Source organism: Cydia splendana, chromosome 10 (genome assembly GCF_910591565.1).
Source record: "Cydia splendana chromosome 10, ilCydSple1.2, whole genome shotgun sequence".
NCBI lineage: Eukaryota > Metazoa > Arthropoda > Insecta > Lepidoptera > Tortricidae > Cydia > Cydia splendana.
Window position 1 is genome coordinate 17225704 of NC_085969.1, and position 12214 is coordinate 17237917.

The following is a 12214-nucleotide window of genomic DNA, read 5'->3' on the forward strand; positions in this document are numbered from 1 at the left end:
TGACTTCTGGGGCGGCGAAACGTATTGGCCCGGGGCGCGAAATTTCAAAATACGCCCCTGACAACATTGGCATTTGACATAAGTTTCGTCTTGTCCATGTTCATTTTCAAGCCCACCCGTTGTGAAACTCGGTTGAGGTCATCGAGCATCATGCTGAGTTCCTCCATCGACTTTGCCATGACTACGATATCGTCGGCAAACCGAAGGTGAGTGATGTATTCGCCGTTGATGTTGATGCCAAGTCCTTCCCATTCCAGGTAGGGTTGCCAGATGGTCGGGATTTGGCGGGATTCTCCCGATTTTTAGCATGCGTTCCCGATTCCCGACAAAGTGAAAATTGTCCCGAAAAACAGCTTCACGTTATAAAACAATAATTTCAAATTCCGAACTGTCATCGCGTCGAGCCGCTCGCCGCCGCGAATTATTTTGTTTATTCAAGATCTCAAAGAATTTATACTATTTTTATATAAAAACGTCTAAGCAGAGCAGCTGATGTAGCGCCAATAATGTAAAATATCGTTGTTTTTAATACAATTACAAATTTGAATGTCTTTTTTTCCCGATTTAAGTCCCAAAATCCCGAAAAATTTATATTTTTTCCCGATAATAGCGCCTTTCGATCTGGCAACCCTAATTCCAGGAGCTTGAAGGCGTCTTCCATTATGGCAGTAAACAGTTTCGGAGAGATAACGTCTCCCTGCCTTACGCCTCTTCGCAATGGAATCGCCCTCGTGCTCTGCTCCTGTACTCGGACCGACATGGTGGCGTTACTATACAAACACTTCAACACTTCGATGTACCGATAGTCAATATGGCATCGCTGAAGAGACTCAAGCACCGCCCATGTTTCCACCGAATCGAAGGCTTTCTCATAGTCCACAAACGCTAAGCATAATGGCAAGTTATACTCTTCGGTCTTCTGTATAACTTGCCGCAGCGTATGGATGTGGTCTATGGTACTATAGCCTTTTCGGAAACCGGCTTGTTCGGGAGGCTGGAAGTCATCAAGTCTGTGTTCGAGACGGTTCGTGATGACCCTTGAAAACAGCTTATAGACATGGCTCAGAAGCGTGATGGGTCTGTAGTTCTTCAATAGGTTGTTATCACCTTTTTTGAAGAACAGCACCACCTCGCCTCTATTCCATGTTCCAGGCGTTATGCCCTCGGACAAGACGGAATTAAAGAGCTTCTGGAGGACTTTAAGTACCGGTGTTCCACCCGCTCTCAGAAGCTCTGAAGTGATTCCGTCTTTGCCCGGCGCCTTGTTGTTCTTAAGCTGCTTCAGGGCCATCCTAATCTCGTACAGACTGATGTCCGGGATATCTTCGGTATAATGTCGGGACAGCTTGGCTCTTGGATCTCCTACCAAGCTGTCAACGGGCTTTGCGATCGAAGTGTATAACTGTCCATAGAACCTCTCGATCTCACCTAAAACCTCCGCTTTGCTCGACGCTATGCTGCCATCTTCCCGTTTCAGCTTTGTCAGCTGGCTTTGCCCAATAGACTTGTCCTTTGCGAACACTTTGGAGCCTTGGTTTCGCTCAATAGTCTCTTTAATACGGTTAGTATTAAAGAGACGCAGATCATGTCGCAAGGACTTAGATATACGTCTATTGAGCTGCCTATATGACTCCGCGTCATCGGGAGACTGCAACTGTAGCGAGCGTCGTTCAGCCATGAGGTTTAAGGTTTGCTCGGTCAATTTCTGAGGTCTATCTTTACGGCGGGGTCTAAAAAACTTAGACCCTACTGTGTGGACAGTTTCCACTAGCCCGTCGTTGATTTCGTCCACTGAAGCCAAGTTCTCTAGGCAAGCAAAGCGGTTAGAGAGCCCGAGTTGAAAGCTTTCGGGGTTTTGAACATGGGCTCGAGTAGGTCGGAGCGTAGACTTCGTCAGGCTGGACCTTTCAAGTTTAATATTGATATTCAGTGTGCCTCTTACGATTCGGTGATCACTACCGGTCTTTACCCTGTTGATCACAGAGACATCACTGAATATCCGTTTCTTGTCGGTCATGATGAAGTCTATCTCGTTTCTCGTGGAACCGTCAGGACTCATCCAGGTCCATTTCCTGTGAGGCGGCTTCTGGAAGAAAGAGTTCATCATGAAGAGTTCCTCTCTCTCCAGAAAGTCGGCCAGCCTCTGACCCCTAGGGTTCCGTTGCCCATACCCAAATTGCCCCACTCTCAACTCATCCCCGCTTCTCTTGCCCAACTTTGCGTTGAAGTCCCCCATAACAACAGTAAAGTAGGTTATAGAAGTATGTATGGCCCTACTTACGTCCTCATACATAGCTTCTACTTCATCATCGGAGTGTGACGAGGTCGGTGCGTATACCTGAATGACCTTCAGCGAATATCTTTTGGATATTCTGAGTATTAGGTATACCACCCTGCTCGACACACTGATGTCGATGGTTATTATGTTGTTTACGAGGGACTTGTGAACGAGAAACCCGACACTACCTTGGGACTGTTGGTCGCCCTCCCGGTGGTAGAGCAAGTTACCAGACTTCAGGGTTGTCGTGTCCTCCCCCTCTCTACGGACTCAATCAAGTTATAGATCCCAATACATTTATACCTAACTTAATTTATATATACCTACTAAGTCAAATGTGCAGCGTGTGCAGCTGTCGAAGCTGCCAAGATCCTCAAAAGGCGGAAATACGGAGGTCTCGACACCAAATACAACTTTATTCCTTTCGGTGTCGAGACCCTCGGTCCGTGAGGCCCGGGAGCTCAAACATTTTTTTGCGGATTTGGCCAAACGGCTGGTTGAGATCACTAGGGACAAAAGGGCTAGCAGCTTCCTCGCTCAACGAATAAGCGTTGAGATTCAGCGAGGAAATGCTGCCAGTATCCTTGGCACTATGCCCCAGGGGCCCTCTTTAGACATAGATTTTTAGTTTTTTAAGTATTAGTTTTAGTTTTGTAGGTATGTAGTTTTAATTTTAGGTTACAATACAATACAATACTCTTTATCATTGCACACCTCACATACACGTATAGTTACTTTAGTAGGTTACTTTTTATTGTATGTTTATTATACTATGTTATTTTTCATTACCAATAAACAAAGGTAAAGAATTTAAAAAAAAGTCAAATGTACGTATGTACGTATGTAAAATGGCGGCACACCATTAATCAGATACAATTCTAATTCAATTTAAATAAAAAATGCAAATAATGTCAATTTATTTGGTTGCAAATTATCTTACCCGTGTGATTCAAAATTCATTGCGTTCTACAACATTCGTTCTCGCATCTATTTGTTTGCAATAAAAAATGCAAATAGAAGAATCCAATTTGTATAGAAGAGGCATGCTCAAATATGCAGTGGGGTATAAAAAATTGCTGCAAAGTCCTCAGGGATGACTGGGGTCAATGCAGGGGTTGGCAAAAGGGGAAGTTTTACTAATTAAGTAAAGGGGCCTATTATGTATCTGTTTAATAGACACCTACTTTTAAAATTGTGAGGCCGTTCAGGTTTTGAATTATGATGCGATGAATGGAAGTTGGAAAAGGATGAAGAAAGGGGAACAGAAGGTAGTCTACAAAAGTTTATTATAAAACTTTACATTATAATACGTACCAAATACCTACTTAAATCTGACTATGCTCTTACAATTCAATGTGACTGTACGTGTAAATGTATTGAGTGCAATCGTCGTTGCAGATATATATGTGACGTTTTCAACTAAAAGATACCACATTGTTGGTTATCGATAAGGTTGATTTCATGTTGAAGCTTTATGGAAATAACGCGCTATTGACAACCGACAATAACCCAATAAGTTGAAAACAGCACAAAAGTACTCGTATTTACACGTGCAGTGTGACTCTTATTGCATTAATTATAAAAAGCGTCAGCGTATCAGCGTAGCGGATCAAACTACGCGTGAAAAGTATGTATCATTCTCTAATGACTTAATAACACGAGATGTGTCTTTATATGTAGAACAATTAGACTGTTACAGATACTTTTGAACGCGAACATTAGATATCTTATACATTTAAACGAGCAATTCTTGTAGGTATATATATGTATAGGTACAACTTATATATTTCGGGGATCTCGGAAACGGCTCTAACAATTTCGGTTTTCGGGGGCGAAAAATCGATCTAGCTAGGTCATATCTCTGGGAAAACGCGCATTTTTGAGTTTCTATATGTTTTCCGAGCAAAGCTCGATCTCCCAGATATTATATCTCTATTTGGAAAAATATTCCAGGGTGGCAGATATTTTTGACGCGTTGTTTCACCCGTTACTGTTGATGCTGACTGCACCTTCTTGTACCTTCAATATTTTCAATGTTAAGTGTGTTCTAATGTAGACAGGAAGTACAGAAGCCTCAGCCCCCTACCGTAATGTTCCATTTTACGGCCCGCGCTACCTTCACTTGGGATCTAATATAAAACTTGCCCCATTGAAACCGGAGTGTTTCCTTCCATTACCCTAAGTGGTTACAGGCCCGTTTCAACTTTTACTTACTAATTTCGAGTTTATTTATTAGCTGTTTTGTGACTTTGTCTGTAAAAGTAGGTAATAAATAAGATAATAAAGAAACCACCGTCGAAACTTGCTTAATATCACAATAAAAACAGGCATTATAATTATTAAAACCTGTTGGCTGAACTATCCTCGGGCAAAAAAGACCTTTGGCCCTTTTCCTGTAGTATTTTGGCTGTTAATCTTATTACGTGTTAAATGCGCCTGTTCTATGTGTTATGGCAATATCTTATGAAACCAAAGTTTGGCACTTTAGTAGGGGAGCCTAAAGGAGCCCACTGATTACCAGTTCGCCGGACGGTATCTGATCAGCCTGTCAGTTAAGGGGCTACCCGAGGTTTTCATCGATTTTTGACAAGTTTTGAATCGTATCTCCTTTTTTTGCACTACAGATAGAATTATAAGACAAACGGTTGTTGGTTTTTCAATCTTTTATCTCCGGTTTTGTCCACCGGATTTTGAAAAAAATGAATAGGTACTTTTTTTTTAATGATTTTTTTAAACATTGTCTAAATAAACACTTTTCTTTGTAGGTATCTAGTTTGCAGTGAAGGATCTTACATGTACGAAATCTACATATTTGGGTTCGTCTTTGACGTCTCGAAAAACGTGTCCATCAGGGTTTTAATTTTAAACTAAGTAAGTAACACAAAAGTTATGGCCAGTAAACCAGTTTTTTTAGCCTAAAATTTAATTGTTCAACTTTGATGAAGACAATGAACTTTGAGGTAAATATGGGATACTATATTGGTTAAAGCCGTTGCCGTTAATATAATAAGCTACAAAAACCATTAGAAAACTAAGGGATTCAGATCGAAGGTCATTAGCGTGGGGTAGCTCCTTAACAATTTTACAGCTCCGAACAACTGACAGGTTGATCAGTGATATCGTCCGGCGAACTGGTAATCTGTGGGCCCCTTAAGAGGAATTTTTGATTGGCCTACCAACCCACATCATTATTGTGTGTCTTTTGAGTGATTCAGCCCAAAAATAATAAAATACACAGTAGGAAAAAATACAAACAGATCGTTTTATAGTTAAATTAGTTCAAAATTACTTGAACTATCACTAAGGTTGGGATGAAGCGGGTACTGTTTGCGATGGGAATTTGTTGACTTCTATTTATATACACTTTGTTTTGAATGTAAAATTATTGCTATTCAAAATAAGTTACAAAACAATATTCTTATCGTAAAATAATTATGATTAAGATAAAAATAACCTAATAATACATTTTATAACACTTATACGGTAATTATTTTACTATCCCGTAGGCCCAATGTGATAGGTTGGGTTATATAGATACCGAACTAGGTTATCTGTGTTGTTCGAGTATGTAAATAAATAAAATATGAAAAGTGATATATATGCATTTGTTTTGAAACAAAGAATAAAAGACAGAATAGATGGACATGGTTTTAATACAATAGAGGGCCTAGAGATGATATATTGATATCACACGCCAAATGAAAAGAAAAAACGTATCTAGATGACAGATGCTATGGAAAGCCATTCATTATTTAAGATTAGATTAGATTGGCATTTTTGCTAGGTCCTCTCTCCTCTGGCCTGTTTTAGTCTTAGCCTGACTGGCGATCCTGGTCCTGACGTCATCAGTTGCGTGTAGTTCACTAATTTCACTATAGAAAACGTGTGAGCTTTTGCAATTTAGACCATCAGTACGTGTAATCTGTTTTTGATGACTAGCACTGTCCGTGCCTGGGGAAAGTAAGCGCTAGCCAGTTGGCTAAATACCGACCGAGGTCAGAAATGACAGTCAAGTAAACATTTTATTCATAAAAACCTGTCAAGTCATGACAAACCCTTGATAATAATGATAATCTTTTGTTAGAAAGGGAAAAAATTACAAAGGTTAGCTAAGTTTAATGAATTAGGGGTTAATCCAGGGCCCCGGCAGGCCGTCTTTAGCAAACTAGACACAAGCTGTTTTTATTTTTTTACGTCACATCATTTTATCGTTTAATATTATTTATAAGAACAACATATTCAGCAATGTCAAGTTAAATGCAAATGCTCTGAAAAGTGCAAAGGCATCTGACGATCGGTAGACATAAAGGCGGTCTTATCTAAAGCACAATATAAACAGATTTGCAGCTAATCGAGGTAGATCAGATCGATCAAAACATGATACAATAATACACAATTATGTCAATTTGTAAATGTTTGTAAATTTTATTTTAGTAATTAAGTTAGTTTGCATTTTCGGCATGTCTGTGCTGCGTCGTGAAATATGATTTGGACGTTTCTTTGTTTATTTGTGCAGCGCCCGGACCGCGTATGAATGTCTGTACGACGAGTACCCCATGTTAATTCCTGAGAAGATTCGGCATAGTTTGTAAACATTTACAAAACTAAGCTATTTATAGTGCATCTATAATATGTTACATACCTACCTACCTATATATTATAATGTGAAATTATTGGATCAGAAGTCATTCGTAAACCCGCGTCAAATCGCTAGTACGAGTCAAAAGCAGTTCTCAGTGGAGCGGACGTTCCGATAAAGACAATATTTTTTATCAGACAGTAGTATATTTTTTATTTAAGTGGAGATCGCAGTCGTCTCGTAACTATCTAAGGAGCATAATGGCTGAAGTTAAACCAGCTTCAAGAAGAGATTCAGAAAAAGAATCACGAAAAAGAGATGGTCCTGGCTGGCATAGAAATGGAGGAGTGAAACCAGACGAACCTGAAGAGACGGCAATAGACCTCGATTGGGTGCTTATTAATGAGCTGGGACAGTTTGGGCGATTCCAAATTATTAATGTCATCCTATTAGTGTTCCCTATCATCGCTCATGCGTTTTTGAGCGAATACGTCTTTTCCGCTTCCGCTGTTCCGCATAGGTAATACTTTAAAGTGAAAATGTATTTGTCGTATTTTTAAATAGTTTGTCGTGGATCTTTGATACGTTTGATAAATACTTAAAGAGATAGGTAGTAAACATGTTGAAATCCATCATGAAGTTGTGATATTATGTGATACTTAGGAATAGGGACACATTTGCGAATCTTTAGTCTTTGAAAGTAAATTTTATTCTGTAGGTGTCAGATTCCTGAATGCGGAGAGACGGGGGGATCAGGTTACGAATTATTCCCAGAGTGGATCTTGAACGCTGTCCCCAGCAGTAACGGACAACCAGACAGTTGTTCGCGCTACGCGCCTGCGGGTAATGGCTCGCTCGAGTACTGCCCGGCTACCGTGTTCGATCAGGCCGTTACGCAGGAGTGCGATGGATTTGTTTACGAGAGAACCAATTCAGTTGTGTATGAGGTTAGTAAGAGTTGTTCCTGGGGGATCTTGAATGTCATGCTCAGCAGTATAGAGCAGTCTCACGAGTCAAATCATCGCATGGACACTGGACGGCGTGGTCACTTTTTATTAAGCATATAACATGTATTTCAGCTAATAAGCCTTATTACCAGAAATTTTTCCCAGTTACAGCAATTTTCCCCTATATCAGAGTTTTCAGTACAGTCAAGTTGTACTTGTTACAGTTTGATCTTGGCTGTCAAGAGTGGATGCGGGCGCTGGCCGGAACATTGAGCAGCATTGGCACCTTACTCGTTCTCCCAATCACAGGTTACATATCAGACAAATATGGGAGACGTGTAGCGCTCTGCATTAACCTCTTCAACTTGGCGCTCTTTGGCTTCATCAGAGCATTTTCTGTGAACTACCCCATGTATCTCGTGCTACAGATTTTGCAGACAACTCTTGGGGCCGGCACATACAGCGCCGCTTTTATTTTGGGTACGCTATTATTTATGTGTAAAATGTGCCACATTTAGGGATATTTGTGTGCTTTCATTAACAAAGCATTAATCAAATGTATCCATGGTCTATAAATTTATTCTGATATATATTATACCTGTAGTGTAGTGTTTACTTAATTTAGCCAAAACACAAGGTGATGTCTAAGTATAATACTGAGGAACTTGAAAGCCTTGAAAGCCTGAAGCCTTGAAAGCTTAAACCCATCTAATATAAGATTAACCCTTTGGACGACCGTACGATTTTAATATATATTTTTTGACCTAGAATTACTGTGGATTAACAATATAAACATTTTCAGGGGCGGAACTGGTTGGCCCTAAATACAGAGTCCTGACAGGCTCAACATTCTTATCAACCTTCGCTGTGGGCCACATCACCATGGCCGGAATAGCCTGGCTTGTACAGCCATGGCGCTTTTTCATCATGACACTATACATCCCCTGCTTTCTAATGATCGTATATTATTGGTGCATCTCGGAAAGCGTTAGGTGGCTACTTTCCAAAGAAAGGTTCGACGAAGCTAAAGTTGTTTTGGAGAAAGTAGCAAGAGTAAACAAAACGAAGATCAGCGAGAAATCTATGCAGGTGCTGTTGGCGCCTGCGCCCAAAAAGGAGAATCAGGTAACAACAATACCTAATTCAATTATGAATGTTGTATCTTAAACAAGGAACTGAGATTAAGTTAAAGGTTGGATTAAGTCAAGAGCTCTTGTTGTGTTACGGTTTGAGAAAATTAACTAGATTCTCAGATTACCGCACAGTTATACATTTTGACCTGACCTGAATATACTTCAACAATGGTACAGTTACAGTAGTAAGACATACGGCATAGGCACTCCATTTAAGTGTCATGGCGTTGATGTCCCCATTGATAAAGAAGTTCCATATTTACTGTGTGGATTGAATGTTTTTCAGACTGACAACTCCAATGGCTTAGTTTATACTATTTTCAAATCGCCAATACTTCTTCGACGTGTCTGCACTACACCAGTCTGGTGGATTGCAACCACATTTGTCTACTATGGGTTATCCATCAACTCCACTGGGCTTCCCGGCAATATGTACGTCAACTACATGCTGGTGGCTGCTGTAGAGATTCCTGCCATTTACACTGCTGTGCTGTTGCTGGATCGTGTTGGCAGGAAAGCTGTTCTCACGACAGGGTTCTTGCTCAGCGCTGCTTGCAACCTTGCATTCGCTTTCATTGACAATAATGGTACGTAAAATAAAAATATCTTATTGTAATAATTTACGTGGCATGTACCTACAGTTATTTAGTAAAATTTAGTGAACGTGCTTAGAATTGAACACAACTCAACTGTCAGACGAATGAAGCTATTTTTTTTTAAATTTAATTCAACGGAACAACTTGTTCTGCTGCTGCTACCATTTAAAAAAGGAAAATATACAGTTCCCATTGAGGTTGCAGCTGGGTTTTAGGCCCTACGTATTCGAATTTACAGGAAATAAGTGTTTGAATTACCTACTTATAGTAATCCGCTTATATTTTTAGTTACTGTGAAATGTAGGTACCACATTTTCTAATTGATACAGACGATACAAGATCGTCAGGTGACAACCAAAACTCACTAATTACCACTACAAATCCATAGCCATAGTGAACCGTAATTGTAGCAATTTAAGGTTGATTTTCATTTAATATTTTTTAGTAATTAGTGAGTTTTGGTTGTCACCTGACGAACATCTCGTTTTGATACTATCGGTTAATGATTATTATCTCTTTCGTTGAAAACCTTTGTCTTTGATATTCGTATTCTTAATAAAAGAAAAGTCATTATCAAATATGTTATTTAGGTATCTTTAAAACTTGTTTTTTTTAATTTTTAGTACACTTTAAAGTATTCAAAGACACAATGTATTGCAAAATTCGTTGTGTTTGTAGCATAACAGAAATAATTTAAAAAATTGCAACATTTGCAACTGCGTAGTTTTATATTTCTTCCAAGGAGTGGACTGTGATATCGTAAGCCTCGATATTACGATCATATATACATTAATTTATTTATAGCCCTTTAAATTAACAAACAATTTTTAATGAGTGCTTAAATTTCTTATCGCATCAACCACATATTGCCAAATTATTAAATACTTAACCCATTTTTCAGAACTAGTGACATTGGGTCTTATACTGTTCCTGATGGGTAAATTTGGAATCTCAGCAGTGTTTACGTCTCTATACATATACACATCTGAGCTGTACCCAACACAGTTCCGTCACACGCTATTGGGATTCTCTTCAATGGTTGGACGTATTGGCTCGATCACCGCTCCGCTTACTCCTGCTTTGGTAAGCACACAGTACTATTTTTTTTTATCAGCCTAGCATGTCTTGTGCAGGATAAGAGTATTGAGTAGTTTGACGAGGTTTACTGCCAATTCACATATCTTTTCCATAGTAACGTTGTTAAGATTATTTGGATTAGGTAGGGTACCTATTTGAATTGTAAATTTTACACTCTTGTCATGGAAAGCGAAATTTTAAGAGTCCAAAGAGATGACCAAAAGGCGGGAAGTTTTTCGTATGCATTGATTTGTGCGTCGTACGTAACTGTGGCCTTCAGTAAAGTCTTGTTCCATCTCCAATTATTATTTTGCTTACGTATTCACGTGGTATGTCCAGAAAATGTCTTTTTGTCTAGAAAATTACCAAAAAGTTATAAAGTTTTTGGAAATTTTCAAGTAATTAATTAATTTTACTAGATATAAATAAATTTTCCTTTTAGAAAGAAAAAGAATCATCAATCAAATCAATCTCAGAACATTGAGAATTCCGCAATTATTTCATGGAGATATATCGCAATCTTGGAAACTTTTTAACGGCACGTCAATAAGTAGAAGTGCTTATATTAACTACTATTTAATCCACATGAGGATGATATATTTATCCACTGATCAACATAGTATATTCTTAACTTAGACTGGCTAATGCAATATTATTTTATAAGTTAGAACAGTAACAGCAAACCCCTGATAAGAACACCCGACTTTTATTGATAAAAACCACATAAAACCGGAAATACATAATTTTATTGACTTAGATTAGGTCATCAATGTAGAAGGTCAATCTTATCGGTGATAATGTGTTTTATGGCGAAATTACGTTATGTTTTATAATGATAGTCAATTTATTTAGATTACAATTTAGGCGCACCTAACAGTACATAATATACTTAAACGGACAGAACAGTGATAACGTTCATAAATCACTAAGATTCCTTCAATTATGGTACTTAACACGTAATATACTCAACAATTCAACAGCAAAGTTACTAAAGATGACATATTGCGTTTAAATATGCGATCAGATGCACACGCGCGCGTTCCGTTTTGCAAGCAATTCTTGAGATTTGGATGCTAGAATAACTATTGGCTCTCAGTAGATTTGTATCAGGATTCTCTTCTTCACAGGCGGTGTACTGGGCCGGAATCCCCTCGGTGATGTTCGGCGCCATGGGTCTATTGGCCGGCTTGCTGGTGCTCACACAGCCGGACACCATTGGCTGCAAGATGCCGGATACGTTGGCTGAGGCAGAGGCTATTGGCAGACAAAAGAAGAAGAGAGTCACGACTGCTCTCTAGATTTAAAGTACCTTAAAATCTTAATCTCCGTACAGCAATGTAGGGGATGGGATAGGTACCCAGTAACATTTAAATATAAATTGAAGCTGCACATAGCATGCCATGCAATATCGAGAATAAGCCTTAGGTGATGTATGTCTTTGACGTAACATCATTGAGGATATTTTAGGGGAAGTGTGCATGTAAGATTAAGAACAAGAAATCTATGTGGAAGTTTAGAATAGAATAGAATAGTTTTTGAATCGTGAACACACAGACAATAGACATACATAGAAAAAATATAGTGAAAAATAAAGTGTCACGAAA

The 12214-nt window shown here is 39.0% G+C and overlaps 1 protein-coding gene across 1 annotated transcript; it reads left to right on the forward strand.

Moving 5' to 3' along the window:
- Positions 1-7032: 7032 nt before the first annotated feature.
- Positions 7033-11916, forward strand: LOC134794623 (organic cation transporter protein-like). The gene is made up of 7 exons (XM_063766421.1): positions 7033-7377; positions 7576-7804; positions 8029-8284; positions 8607-8929; positions 9224-9524; positions 10435-10616; positions 11738-11916. Exons 1-7 carry the CDS (start codon positions 7118-7120, stop codon positions 11906-11908), a joined length of 1722 nt encoding a protein of 573 aa, XP_063622491.1. The 5' UTR covers positions 7033-7117; the 3' UTR covers positions 11909-11916.
- The last annotated feature ends 298 nt before the right edge of the window (positions 11917-12214 follow it).

Excerpts from the sequence above, each read along its gene's own strand:
- LOC134794623 (XM_063766421.1), top strand. The coding sequence starts at position 7,118 with ATGGCTGAAGTTAAACCAGCTTCAAGAAGAGATTCAGAAAAAGAATCA. Across the intron at positions 7,378-7,575 it reads GCTTCCGCTGTTCCGCATAG|GTGTCAGATTCCTGAATGCG; the intron begins GTAATACTTTAA and ends TTTATTCTGTAG. Across the intron at positions 8,285-8,606 it reads CAGCGCCGCTTTTATTTTGG|GGGCGGAACTGGTTGGCCCT; the intron begins GTACGCTATTAT and ends AAACATTTTCAG.